Source organism: Haliaeetus albicilla, chromosome 27 (genome assembly GCF_947461875.1).
Source record: "Haliaeetus albicilla chromosome 27, bHalAlb1.1, whole genome shotgun sequence".
Lineage (NCBI taxonomy): Eukaryota > Metazoa > Chordata > Aves > Accipitriformes > Accipitridae > Haliaeetus > Haliaeetus albicilla.
In genome coordinates, this window is record NC_091509.1 from 11,421,195 (window position 1) to 11,436,220 (window position 15,026).

General features: G+C 49.3%; 1 protein-coding gene across 1 annotated transcript; it reads right to left on the reverse strand.

Annotated features, from left to right (window-relative positions):
• Positions 1-1,533: 1,533 nt before the first annotated feature.
• STC2 (stanniocalcin 2) lies at positions 1,534-14,188 on the reverse strand. The gene is made up of 4 exons (XM_069772799.1): positions 13,798-14,188; positions 11,466-11,608; positions 8,721-8,932; positions 1,534-5,163 (listed from the first exon to the last, which is right to left on the reverse strand). Exons 1-4 carry the CDS (start codon positions 13,946-13,948, stop codon positions 4,770-4,772), a joined length of 900 nt encoding a protein of 299 aa, XP_069628900.1. The 5' UTR covers positions 13,949-14,188; the 3' UTR covers positions 1,534-4,769.
• Positions 14,189-15,026: the final 838 nt, after the last annotated feature.

Here is a 15,026-nt window from a genome sequence, read left to right on the forward strand (position 1 = left end):
AAGCTATTCCTTGGCTGTAGCCTGGCTGCAGGTTGGTCTGAGATCACATCCCACCAAACTCTGTCACATCTCTGCTGGCAAGGCACGCTTCCCTGTTGGTGTTTGATGACAGTCGATGGCAGGATTATAAAGAGCTGTTGCACCTAAAGGCAAAGAAATGCTACAGGTCCTAAATTGCTGCAAATCACATTTAGGCTTGTGAAGCCCATCTCATCCAAAGGCTTCAACTGGATTAGTTATTTTTAAAACCCACAGAAGGAGTGTTAAAAATGTGCTTTTTCATGCAAGCAGCCTTAAAAAAAAATCCGTGCTTTATGTTCTTGAGGTGCTTTCTCATAATTTCCCCATCCCCTTGCTGCCTACACCCCGACGCTGTATGAAAATTACTTTGGAGACAACACAAAGTGCTGTTTCTGCAGCTTGCTTTTTGTAAATCTTTGGATTTTGCTTTTCTCCTTTGCTGAAATGCCAGTAAGCATTTAAGATTTTGATACCTGATCATTGCTGGGATGGTGATGAAGTGATCCGAGAGAGAATTACAGCTACTGTACGTGCCTGTTATGTCCCTGTACAGAGCCAGTGGCTGGTACTTATTGATAGATTATTAATAGCTGACAGTAGAGAGCCAAATGCTTGTTCTCCATTTTTAAGGCAAAATCTTGAAGGGATAACTCTTGCCATTACATGAACTGTCTGGGTCTTTTATACATGCAGGACAAATCTTATCAGCTATTACAGCTTTTAGAAAGCATTGCTGTTGTATTTGTTAATGGGTCTGGCTGAAATCCAGCGCTTAGGGCTTTGGCCCCATGCTGGGGGCTGCTGACACCTTGCCTGTGGGCAGGTGCTGCGGTCAGCCAAGATCCCCTTCCCGGCCCTTACGGGATGCTGAGTTGTGCCTATAATCAACCCGGCTGAGCACAGCGTGGTGCCACTGCCAACCTCCCGAGGCAATTTTGTAATCCAAGATCATCGAGGCAGTGAGAAGAAACTCATGAGCACCTGCATCCCCCTACTCCCTTCCTAACCTGAACACAGACTAATGTAAAGCAGATGAGGTGGCTCTGACATGCTGCAGTGAACCCAATCCATGGCTCCTGCTAAGGGAAAAACCTCCCGAAACAAAACAGGGGCTTTGGCTGAGCCTGGGCAGGGCACGAGCTGCTGCTCCCCGTGTTTTTCATCCTATAGTTTGTTCTGCATCTCCCCATCTGCCCTCCAACCAAGCTGCCAGGTCCCAGCTAAGCCGCCAACGAGGTCTCCCTCCCCCAGGGGAATGACACGCCGGTGACGAGGTCTCTGCCCCGGCGCTGGCTCTCCCCAGTATACAGAGAGGAAGGGCTGGCTCCGTCCCCACGTCCTGCCCCAGCCAGGGCACTTCTGCTGCTGCCCAGCTGGCACGGGCTCCCGGGGGACGAGCAGACAGATCACCTCTGCCCCCCTCAGCTGAAGCTGCTGGCCCAGCTTCAGAGGGCTTTTCTTACCCCTTATCGCAGCAGCTGAAATTCCAGCTAAACAAAACCCAGCCACAGACTTATTCAAAACATTTATTAGTGTTTAAGGAAAATAATAGTGTGAAAGGTACAGAGCTTTGTCTAAAGCCATATGCATTTTCTTTTTTTACAAGCTTATTTGGCTGCAAATCCTACATGAGATAAAACTAGTATGTTTTTCTCCCAGAGATTTAGAATTAAGGACAGTTTGTCTTTTTTTTTTTTAGCTTTTCTTTTTTTCCTTTTAGTTCAGCACTTTAAGTTAGGACAGCATTTTCCAGGGTTTACTGCTATCTTTTCCAGTAGGCATTTTGCTTTTCCCAGTATTTTCCTTCCAGAACAAGACTCATTCCAAATGCAAAGCGTAAAGGAAACATTCATACCTTGGCTTTTAAGCTAAACCTCCTTCATGAACAGCAAGTTCATAAGGAATGTGAATTAAAGCATCATACAGTATCTAAATGGACATTTTTTTCTTTTTTTATAAAGAATTAAGGCTATGTAGATGTTGCAATAAAATAATCTCAGGTAAAACGCACCCTATTTGTTAGATATGAAAGAAGGTTTAACAATAAATAAATGATTTATGCTGTCAATAACATTATGGAACTGTATAAAACTATATTTATGCAGCTTTAAACATAAAAAAACATACTAGTGGCATGAATATATACAACACAGGTCATGACGTACGTTTAAATTATCATAGCCAGCAGTGTTCTTTTTTAAATGGAGACACTATAATAAATAGAAATGTTAAATATTTACAATAATAGCATATGTGGAATCAGTAGATGAACACATAAAATCTTCACACACAGAGGAAAAAAAAGTTATGCCTTATACAAAAACCCCTCCCACCCACAGCTTGCCCTCCCCCCCCCAAATTTTCATTGACTAAACAAGGGGAATATACAATTTTCCCCACAGAACGAATGAATACAAATAAAACTGTATGCATGCTGAGGTGATACGTTGACTGAGACATTCAAAGATGTAGATCTATATGTTTCGTTCCCATTGATGAATCAGACCTCTAATGAGAGAGGGATCTTATTTTAGTTCAATGCAAGAACATTACATTGGTAGCGAGTTGTTGTCTCTGTTTCGCATTTGGTGTTGTTTTTTTTTTTTTTTGCTAAAACGCTTGGATTGTCTTTTTGGTTTGAGCTTGTTCTTCGTGGTGGCTATATGTCACCAAGGGGGAGAGGACGCTCACAGGAAACCCATGGAGGCATGCTAGAAACCTTCTTATGGTCCCACCAGCAGCCACTTGGTTTTGGAGCAGAGGAGTTGGCCATCAGAGGCAGGCCTGACCCAACCTTGGCAAGCTCCTCCGTGGGACAGCCTGGGTGCCCCATCCGTGGGACAGCTTCACTACAACCCAGCGGGGCAGCCGGCACTCTCACCGCCAGAGCTCCGCTCCTCAGGTCAGCATGGTCTTTGCTGCTACAGTACCTGGCCCGATCCCACCTCTTCCCAATAAAGTCAAATGGAAATTCTGTCACAGAACTTAGCTAAAATCAGGCAGGATCAAGGTCATGTCTTTAAACAAAGACCTGGTGATCACATAGAGACACACCTTTTCAACTTAACGGTCCTCTCTTGCTTCCTACGTGGCTTCTATTAAAAGCAATGCCTATAACTTCTGCGGGTGGATACATGCATTAAACCCTGAATATAGCTATTAGGAGCTGTGTTCACTTAGCAGTAACTAAAATCTGAGTTGGAAATCGTAGCCAAATTCCAACACCCTCTACTGTTTATACAGCTCCTTCCCACCATGCGACAAGACGTACGTTAGTTCACCGGGTACGTTCTGTCTCTACTGAACTGCCTTCCTGCCCCCACAGCTTTCCTCCCAAACTTTCTAAATGAGAAGGCTCAAATCCCTGGTGTGATTCCCACTTTCTAAGAAAACTCGCTTTTTCTTTAGAAGAAGCTGAAGAGCTCACCCTTCTGTCCCCATGGATGCTGTAACCTCCATTTCCAGTACAGTATCTGGGGATATAGGATTGCAGATCTGCAACCTGAGAATTACAATTGCATAGGGGGTAGGAGAGATGTGTCCAAACACCTCATTCACACTTAAAACCGCTTAGAGACAATAAGCTCTTGACACTCTTCATCTTTAGTAACTCATTCTGCAGAGATTGGTGGTCATTATCTGCATGACAATTAAAAAAACCCAAGTCAACCCCCTCTCCTTATCTTTGGCATTTGGATAAACCACAGCTGATAGGCAGGTTAGAGTGGGGCTCCACATCCCAGCAAACCGCACCATGCTACTGGTAAGGAGAGACAGATTTCTGATGGGCCTTCAACACAGCCCTGCAGAAGAACTAAGTATATGGGGTCCTTCGCTGTCTGAGCCTATGCCCATCCTTTAACCTTGGGCTGTCCGTAGGGCTGGAGGACCTCTGTCACTGAGTGGGCAAGTGTAAGCAGAGAATATGCACAGGGTTTTTAGAGGTCCGCGAGCATACTCTTGGGGGTCCTCCATACTGTGCAAGTCTTAACAGTCGCATTGCCTTGTCTGGAAGCTGACGACTTGCCTTCGATACGCTGGAGTGACTGGATTAGCAAGTGTCAAATTATGCAGTGGTTAAAAAACAAACAGGGGGCACTTAAACTAGGCAGCGTCACCCGGATGGGAACAATGGCTCAGAAGTTAGTTAAGAGAAAGCGGTGGAGCTCCAACTGCACAGTTCCCGTGCGAGAGACGGGGTAGCTATTTCATTATAGAGTGTCACATAGAGAGCCTTGAGCTCTTGTGTTCTCAGCCACAGGCAGAAACCAAATCCCCCTGGAATTCAGCCATCTGCTGTAAGGCTGCACCCTAAACCTGCGGAGGTGCTAAGCCACAAGCGGCCACATGCAATCTGGCAGAGCCCTCTTGGAACCTTCTCCCCAGCCAAGGGGACCAAGAGAAAAAAAACAAACCCCCAAAACAACCCAACAGTCCCCAAACAAGATCCTAAATTTCAACTGACGTCCGTTCCACAAAAAAGGGGAAAAGAATTTAGTTGGAGATATTTTGCCACATTTGGTGGCTGCTCAAGTGTCGAGTTTGCTGGATCGATAACCCATTGCCACTGCTCTCCCTTTGCTACTATATACACTGTTGCTGAGGTCCATATATATCTTGCAATGCCCTGTGCTTGACCTCTGAATGGGAAATGCTTTGGAATGTCCATAGACGGGAAGATGGGACTCAACGGAGGCGGCTTCCAGTGGAGGGGGAGGATGGGGGGAACGGGGAGCTGGTGCCTTTTTTCACCTCCGGATGTCAGAGAAGTCGGACAGTTCGTCTGCCCGGTCCACGATCCCCTGTGCCCCTTTGGGACCGTGGCCCCCAGCTTTCACCCGGGCATGGGCGTTCAGGTGGCCCTTGGTACCTCTCTCTCCCTTAGACGCTCGCGAGCTCTCCCTGTGGTCGGCGTCGGAGTGGGCCAGCATGTCCCCACGGCCAGCAGCCGCCCTGCTGCCTTCACCGGGCTTCTTCTCGGGACCCAGGATGGTGTCGCCGTGCACAGCCGAGGTGCAGAAGCTCAGAATGGAGCAGAGACTTCCCCAGTTCTGTTCGCACTGGGCCTGGACGCTTCTTGTTATTGCCTTTTTCACCTCCTCGCCACAGGTGAGCAGGATATTCACTAGGTCAACATATGGCCTAGAGGTAAAGGGAACAGCGAGAGGAGAGTCAAAAAATATATAAGGGTTATCTATGAGTAAACGAGTGTAACGGCCTCTCTACCCTACCCTCCCTCGTGCACAGCACAGTTCAGTAGCGTTAGCCCCCTGCTACCCACTGACTCGGCAGCCTTGTACAGCAATTTTGCACCATATGTTTATTATGCAATGTATTATATTCTGATCAGCCATACTGCTGTAAGAAATGCACACGATGGCATCCTGTCAAACAAAGCTTCACTCAAAGTGCTGGATCTGCCTTGATTGCTCCCCCACCAGAGATGCTCTGGGAGAACTGTCATGTCCACCAGAGGAGTAAGAGGTCTACAGGCTTGGCAAATGGGAAGAACTGCTATCTCACACCTGCCCCTACCTCTTTCTGTGCCCCTTCATCTTTATTAGTCAGGATACATGACAAAAGGAAACCTGTTCATGCGCAGAGCCATCAACTTCATCAAACTGCTTGCTATCTCCAGGTGAACAGCTGGTACAGAGCATACACTGATCACCGGTCTGCAAGAAAGAGGCCTTTCCTCACCTCTGTGAAGAGCAACAGATACTCAGCTAGAGGTTCTCTGGCTTTTCTCATCATCTTTAGCTTTCCCTGAAGCACTAGGTGTTGATCTCCACCACATGCAAGATCCTATCTGGACTCAGGATCCGACTGCACAGAGCGCAGACACATGGAAATCCGCTTTGGTGGCACTGTTTCTTCCCACACCAAGTTTTTTTTTTTTTTTTTTTCCCTTAATTTCCTTACAGAGTTGAGTACAGCTTTCAGTATATACCTTTTCCCAGCCAAATAAGGACTCCGAACAAGCCATGGCCAAATACTGTTTCTGCTTCCCGCCTGTCCCTCTGTGCCCCACGGCACAACGCTGCCCCAGCGCAGGCACTTTGGCTGCCTCAGCCATGGGTCACCGAGTGCAGTGATTTTAAAATAGTTGCGGTCACAAGTTTTGTGGGTCAATATTGATGTTGTTTATTGACACAACCGCTGCTAGCAGGCCCAGAAGGACGTGCTTAAAAGTCTTCCACGGTAGGAACCATCCACAGCACAAGCGGAGAACTGCCTGGGGTCAGCAGTCATAGTGGTGTGGGGTGGTGGGGGTGCACGTTCTGGGTACACAGTCCACCAGCTCTGGTGGCTGTGGACAAGTCTAAATCTCTTCCCATGGACTAAGTCAGAAGAGATGAGGAAAACCAACAGATTATGATCAGTGTCTGACACTACCCTGATTTTTACTTTGCCCAACTGCTTAAACTCATTTTGGATGACTAATCTGGGAGAGCCACCTATTCCCCTATCTCAAAATATTTCCCATGTTTGGATTGTTTCTGTCGTTTAAAAAAAGTTACTTGGAATGCAGCAGCGACCGATCTGCCAGGGCCTGTCACCACTTCCACCATAGCAAATCAGCCTGACCCCCACCCCACCGCAGCTGACTCAGGAGGAGACTTCGCTGCCCCGACCACGTTCCTCAACACTCATCGGGAGAAAACAGTCCGAATAAAAGAGTCAGGGAACAAGTCTGAGAGCTGCCACTTGCTGCTCCGCTCTTAGTTTTTGTTTTAAATGTAAAATAGAAGATGAGAGAGAACTGAGCACATCGCATACAAAGTGATCCAGCAGAAGAAAAAAAAAAAATAAAGGGAGCAATCAGTTGTTGAAGTTGGACATAACCTTTACAAAAATCTTTGGAAGAAAAAGGTTGCTGGTATGACTAGAAAGTGGCTCAGCTGCCAAATATTTCAGGTATTCAGAGTCTGCCAGAGCCCTGCGGATTAATACTGGCCCATTTCTCCTTCACTGTTTTACTTTCTGCATTTCAGCTGGCCTGACCATAGTACCTGAACTGAGCACAAGGCTGCAAGTCAGCAGACGTGATTTTATTTCCAGCTCTGCCACACTTGCCTATTGATCTTGAACAAGTTCCTTAGTTCAAAAGCTTCAGAGATGGCCTCTAAATTTAGGGGAGGGGAGGAGGCTGGCTGGCTTCTATTTGGGGAGTCCCGCATGGGAAAGCTAAGCTCCGACTCTGTGAGATGCTGAAAATGAAGTGTAGGAAGCTCTAAATGAGATCGTGCAAATTATAGGTGTTTAGCTGAATGATCCGTCTCTTCTCAAACTGAGAACCCCCCAGTTAAGCTCCCCAGGAATAAGCAGCTGCCTTTGAGCATTCTCGCTTTAGTGCATTTGTAAAACAAGGATAACTTACTTCTCTTTGGACAGGCCAAGCGATGGGGGGGATTAACTGGTACCAAGTACCCCATTTATAGCCTACTAACACAGCCTGAGCAGTGCCCACGGAGAGGTGCTGCTGGGCAGGATGGAGCCCCGCTTCCCCTCTCCCCCCGGCAAGGCCAAAATCTGCCTTTGATCCCAGCCTCAGGAGCATCCACGGAAAGGGCCTTGCTTTCAGGCCACCATGTTCAGCTCGTACAAACCACAGCAAACAATTCTGCATTTCAGAGTAAACTGGCATCAGAGTGTCTCTCTGCAACTGCAGCTTAAGTATTAGGGGGTGGTTTTCAACAGAAAGTAAGGGAATCGGGGCACAGCTCTTTTGGAGACCAATGAAAATGCAAGGCTAAAAGTCCAGAAGATAGGATTCTGTAAAAGAAAAAAATGTATCTGTCACGATTGCTGGGATTCGGGGTTTCTGTGCTAATATCTGCTAGGGATAAGAAGGCATAGAGGCGTGGTAGGAAGGTGCTCTAAGGTTAAATCTGCTGCCAGGCTGTGGCCTCAGCCTTCTTGTTTGGGAGCGAGGTGTTCACCTGCAAGAAAAACAGGCTCCTATTTTTGCATCTGTGCACAAAGAGTTGGTACAAACAGCTTGTGCCCGGTTTGTTGCTGTCATGTAGCAGCTTTGATCAATTCCAAATAGGATTCGTGCCTGCCATTCCTCAGAGGGCAGCTGTGTTCCCAGTCAGGGGGATGAACTCCTCAAAATCTGACTTGTGCCTTCATTTTGTACAGCTCCATGTTTTATTAAAAGGCATCTGAGATTAATAAGGGGTAAGATGAATGGAAGATTACCTGGGGGACTGCAGCTCTTTCAGGGACAATTAACTACAAGACATTTGAAAGTATGTATTTAAAGAAGAAATTACCATCTTACTGACAACTTTGCATAGACCTTCTTCCCCCTTCTCCTCTAGCTGTCATCTTTAACAAGATACTGGGGTCAGGAATGCTGCCTTTGAGCTCAGAAAGCACAGAGACATTTTGAGATGCTTCTGGAAACAGCAGAGACCGACACTGTATTTCCTAAAGGACCAAAGGGACAGCCAAATCCAACTTCAACCCATTTCACCTCCTTCCAGTCACATCCAGCCCTTTGTAAACAAACTAGTCTGCAAGCGCCCCTGCGAAGAAAGCATTACCTTGGTCTGGTACATGGGAAAACAAGACGTGCTTACGGGCCAGAAAGAGGTGAAACAGCTCTTGGGCAGATGCGCAGCCCATTGGCACCATCGTGCTCCTGGAAGGAGCTCCCACGCCCCTGACTGCACTAGCATGGAGGCACTTACTCATGCTGCAGCAGGTCTTTGAAGTGAATCATCTCCACAATGACCTGGACGTTCTCCTTGGCAGCGGAGCAGAGGTCATGCTTCAGGTAGCACTCCCGCTGCAACTGGAACACCATCTCTTTAATGGCAGGGCACTTACGGCTGATGCAGCTGAATTTATGCCTCAAGGCATGAGCCTTACACTTCAGAGCGTCTTTAATGAAGGATTTTCCCTGAGAAGAAAAGAAACGGAGTAGGTCTGTTTTTTTGTCCATTAAGCACAGCAGATGATTTATGCCCAGCTAGCTGCTCCTCTGTAGGACAATGTCAAGGGTTACTAGATTGCTAAGGGTATCACTTAATGGCTTTTCTCCCTCTTCTCTTTGTTTCTCTGCCCTTAAAGACCATGCCAAGTTAACCTGGCTTTGCTATCCCAGTGGAGCTGAACACAGAGGGGCTTCCTCACTGGCATTCTGGGGTTTCCTCTGCCCCAACAGCTGAATGCCCAACAAGGGAAAGGACAAAAGTAAGCACCTTGAAATAAGTCAATGCTCGAGTTCCTGGCTTCATTTGCTTCTGGGGTGGCAGCACAGCAGGTTCACACAAAGAAGGGGGCATCCTGCCACAGCTCAGGTCCCCAGGACCACAAGCAGATACCCATTCACTAACTGCAAATTAGGTTTTTTTGCAAATTAATTTTAAAATTAAAACTCATAGACACGTATGCACTGTCTATATGCATCTGTGCCATTCTCCAGCTGTATTTTCTGTACTACCACTTCCTCAGAGAGGGACTCAAATCAGCACTAATAATAATCCAACAGTGTCTTGATGTCTGTTTGCTGCAAGAAATTGTGAGATTAAAAAAATGCCATCAAGAAACTGAAAAAAGTTGCAGGAAAGCTGCTTTAGCAGCATCTCTTTAATCACTGTTTGCGGTTCCTTCATTCAATTGCTTAGTGGGCATCAAACCCACCCCTTCCTTTTCTCTTTGCTATGTGATACCATAGTTGCCATACACGGTGCACGTGTCGCAGTCTGACAGCTCTGCTCAGACTCCCTTCACTTTGCTGAGCAATAGGTGTGTGGAAGCCTCCTGCACTGCCCCATCTCTTCATCAGCTTCAGATTATTTTACACAGATGCTTCATGAAGACCAAATTCTTGTTATCCTTTATCCAAAGAGTACACTGTCACAGCTCCACTGACATTAACTAAGATTCACCCAGACCTGCAAGCAGATGTTATCCCCAAATTATTTCAAGCCAGAAATGTTTCTTGCTGATCAAAGAACTGCTTCAGTTATCATCCATTTCCATTCCCCGTACCAGTGACTCTTACTTGCCCTTCCCTTCAGTAACAAACACACACAGCACAGTAGGCAAATAAGGATAAAAAAGAAAATTCTTATACAAACCAAACCTGACATCAGTTCTCAGGTTTCAGAGAGAAGAAAGGAGAGCAGAAAGCAGAGAGCGGAAAATGGCCAATGTTAATCTTGTCATTTAATGCAGCCTGAAATAACTGTAGATAATACAGAGATGAACCATGAAAAGCCATGTCACAGCAGAGGCTAAAGTCACCTCCATATTAAATAAAGCTCCAGGGGTTTAATACTTGTGCATTGCAATGGAGACAGCTTGGGTATGAAACAGGCTGTATTTGATTAGCAGTATCTGGGGATCCGGGGGAATAGGCATCAATGACTACATTCAGCGTTCATAGGCACGTTTCCCTCCTCTCACAACAGTGCTTACTTTTTTGGTCAACTTTGTTCACTGACAGAATATTGTGCAAAAATAAAGGAGCATTTTCTGGAAGCCACTTGGAAATTAAGTCAAACATTTTCAGATACCCACAGAAGAAACAATTCCCATTTTAATGGTTAGCCAGACCCTTTGTACATCCTTGAGAATTTGAACCCCGAACTCCAGCACTTCAACAGTGTTTCCTATCGGGTGGTCCCACCATCCCTGGTAGAACAGGCTGAATCCTCAAGGCAGCTCTACTTTATAACATGCTTTTAACAGTGCCATGTAGCTGGTGCTTTTAGTCAAGTTATACTGTAAACCGCATGGTCAAGCCAAATGCCGCTGGCCCGTCGTAATGTTCTCTTCCCTCCACACTGAAATGGGAGAGTAGGTTTATAAGACATAATAACAGGATGTCTCAATGATGCATAAATGGTCTGGGGAGAAAATGAAGGAGACAAACTTAATACTGCATACCATCTAAGTAATGTATTTTAATGTCAGTGCTTGAACCAAAGACTTATTTGAGTACAGCAGCTTTAGGAGATTGCCTGTACTGGTTGTGTGCAAGTCTTGAGAACCAACTTTAATAACTGCACATTGGGAAATATTTTGATATGTCTAAATGAGCTGGGTGCCTAAGTTGCATTTCTGAATCAGCTTTGAACAAACATGGTGTAGAAGCTTAAGCCGCTTAGTGCTTCTGAAAACCACGTTCAGCTACGTTAGTGTTCCGATTTAATTATCCTGGGTACAGGAGGAAGAAGTGATCACAGGGAGCTGTAGCTAGAGACAGCCTGTCTCCTGGGACAGGTTGCACACCGCTGCTCTGTTACTGTTCTGGGGTCTTGATTCCGGACCCTTCCACAGAAAAATTCTTAGGGAAGCTGGTCATGTGCAAATGTAGATTTGTTCCGTTACAGTAACTCTTTTTTCAAAGGTGTGTTAAGGAACTAAAATACATGCCAAGTGTATATTAGAAGCAAGCAGATACGTAGGACATTTCGCCGTGTTACCTGGGCATCAAATTTTCCAGCGTTGTGCAGGAATGTCATGCAGATCTCGTGTAAGCCTCGGATCTCACAAGAATTGTTTTCAAAGCATTCAAACACTCCACATCCCACATCGCCAGCATTAACCAGGCAGTGCTGGATTTCAGCTAAAATGAGCATTGATTACAGTTAATTTGCAGAACTGTTCATAGAAGCTGGTGGTGGGTAGGGGTGGGGAAGGAAAGAGTTATTCTGCTAACATCATCAGTTCGAAAGAAAAAACACGTGACAAGTTATTGTACCCACAGCATGCCCACTTTTTGCAGAAATTAGGCCAAAACTTGGGTGTATTATGTTATGAAAGTAATATCCAAGAAGTAAATGCCAAATCCACTACGCTTACGTCAAGCTATTTCACTTGAGAACTGTCTAATGCTTTTGCATTCCTCAGGAGCAAAGGACGGGCATGATTTTTGCTGTCTGACTTGTACAAAGCCCCCCATCAAATTCAAGTGCCAAAATGAGAAGCCCAGGACCCACCCAGCTAAAATTTCTCATTTCTGGTACTTTGAGTTAGTTTCTGGCGATTTAGCACTATGTTTTTTTACAGACCACTGGGTTTCCTCTGTCGTGATGTCTACAAAGTTAATGGCAAAACTCCCACTGATAAATAAAGTCCTTTGCACCGAGTGTTGCATAAAGCTGCAACTATGTCCTCACCTATGCAGAAATCAATGGAATATATACATTTATGTATGTAGAAAATAAAACTGATCTACTGGAAGTAGCTGCTACATATGTGTTTATTCTGCCCTGTCAGGTGTTATGTAATACTGTAAAAAAAAAAAAAAATGCTGTCTAATACTCACTTACCAAAAAAACCCCCAAAAATCTAATTCTTAACAAGACAGGTTCTGGTCCTTTAAAAAAAAAATGGATGTAGTAGTACTGCCAGAGGGAAGGTGGTTGCTGAAAAAGCCTAGGGATAAAGTTAAACAGGGGCAGCTTTTAGACCAGAACTGAGGATGCTAAGAATTCCTGTACTCTGTGCCCTAGTGGTACCTTTAATTAAAGCTCGCCCTTGGGAGCCAGCCTAATCCCCCTCCGAACCGCAGCGTGTTTCAGACATCCCCAGCCTCCCCCTTTGCCATGCGGTCCATTTGCAAGTCTTTACAGCAACTTTCGGTCTAATTTCAACCCGCTGCGAGGCAGAGAGAGGAGCCGCGGATGTAAATGCGGAGTCTGATGGAGTTCACACGACCCCCCCCCCCCCCCAGCTCAAAACCAAATCACTGCCGCTGCCTCCCTCCCCCCGCCGCCTTCTACCTGCCCCAAGCGCATCTGGGGGTGGGACACGGCAGCCCCGGGGTCGGCTCCTGGGATTGTCTCAGCCACACGCGAAAAGCTGCGCAAACACACATGCACCGGGCGGTGCGGGGGGGGGGGAATGGAGCTCTTTGTGGAGAGCTGCAGAGTGCGGAGCTGGGCTTTTTTGGGGCCGGGAGCTCAGCTGTAGTGCTTGTGTTGGCATCCGGATGCAAACCCTTTGCCGGATCACATGTCCTGGCTCCAGCGTGCTGAGAACTGCACAGTGCCGTGATTCACATGTGGCAGTCCCTAATGGGCATTCGTGCATTCCTGCTCGTGTGTGTTTAAACACGTCTCGCAGCACTGAGAGTGTTAAAAAAAAAAAAAAGGGAAAAAGGAGAAGGGGGGGGGAGAGGGGGGGAAGGGAAGCGTCTGGATCCCGCGCTCTCTCTTTGCACGGCTGGGAAGCGATCCAGCGAAGTGCACGCCTCAGCTCTCTCTTTCTAGGCAGATAATACCCGGGGGAGGGAGCGCAGGGGGGCGGGAGAGGAGGAGAGAAACCCCCGGTCCGTTGCATCATTGCACGACTCCCTATGGAGGAGGCAAAGCACCAGTCATTTCCAGCCGCTTCCCCTCGCCTCCCGTCCCCCCCCGACCCGGTTTCAAAGGCTGCGCCGAGAAACTTTCTCCTCCCCAGCCCCGCATCTCCGCCGGGCTCCCGCCGCCCCCGTTCCCCGCTCCCCGCCGGTCCGGGGCCGCCCGGCAGCCGCTCCGTGCCCGGCGCGGCAGCAGAGGCGCTTCGCCCGGGAGTGCTGCCGCGGCTGTTGCAAGGGCAACACGTGCTTGGCAAAGCCGGGCTTTAAAGGTAATTAGGAGCGAGCTCTTATTTCCTCTGATGATTTATGCCTTGACAGTCGGACGCCGGAATTAAAACGCCTGTCATAACTCAACGCGGCTATTTCCCCGGCGCTCCAGAAGCAGCGAGGCGGGAGGGGACACACACACCCCCCCCCGCCCCCCACCTTTGCACCCCCCCACCCCGCCGTACCTGTGTTCTGCAGAGACAGGCGCCCCTTCTGCTGCGGGGTCCTGTCCTGCGGTCCCTCCGGCGGGTGGGTGGCCTCAGTCCCCGCCGCCACCCGGGGGCTGGCGAGCAGCAGGGCCAGGGCCAGCAGCTTGCCGCGGAGCTCCGCGCACATGGTCGCGCCTTCCTCCCCCCGCCGCCGCCGCCGCCGCCGCCGCGTCCTCCCCCGCGGGGTGCCGCACCCGGGCCCAGCGCGCTCCTCGCCGCGGCCCCGCGAACCGCATGTGCCCGGCTCGGCGGCGAGCGCGGAGTGACGGCGGGGCCGTCTCCGGAGGGTGCCTCAAATATCCCCGCCGAGCCCCGGTGTCACTCGCATGAGGGAGCCGAGCAGGTGTCGCTCCGCGCCGCGGCCAATGGCAACCGCCGCCCCGCTCCGACCGCCCGCCGGGGGCCGGCCCTGCCCCGCCGGCAGGTTGCAGCCTCCCGCCTCCCCCGGCCCCCCCCACCGGCCCCGGCCCGCGGGGGATGGGCGTGCGGGGGGCAAGGGACTGCACCCCCCCCCCCCCCGGCGAGGAGAGGCGGCTGGGGGGGGCGGTGGGTGCCTTCTCCCGGCGGCATGGGCGGGGTGGGGGGGGGGAGGAAAAAAGAAGGTGAAGAAGCGGGATTTGGATAAGCGCGGGGCACGGCAGGGAGGGAGGCAGCCACCGAGCGGCCGGTTTCCCCCCCCCGCAGCCGCGGGGACGGCAACTTGGGGCCCGGCGCTGCCCCTTGCGGGGGGAGCAGCGGGGGTGCCCGTGGCCGGAGCCGGCTGCCGCGCCGGGCGTCCTGCGCCACTGACGCCTCATTGCCAGACTTGATTTAAAGGAGGAAAGAAAAAAAAATATCCCTCTCCGAAGCAGCTATGGCACTGACTTTCTTGGGAAGCCTCCTCTTCCCCCCCCCCCCCCCTTCGGGATTTTGTACCCTGCGAGCTCCGAGGGGATTGGGGCCAAATCCATCACCTGGGGGGGTGGTGGTGGTACCCGAGTGCGGACCCGGCCATCCTTGACACTCTGCCCCCCCCTTCCACCACCGGGAGGAGAGCATCACTCTTGCAAGCCCCCCCCGGAGCAACCCCGCAGCCAGCTCTGCCCGCTCCCTTTTGTCCGGTAGCGGGGGGGGGGGGGGAACATAGGAAAATCTCTAGCAGGTGATGAGAAGTGCCGCGCTCGCTGGGGAGGGGGCGTGCGTGTCTCCCCTTGCCCTGCCGTAAT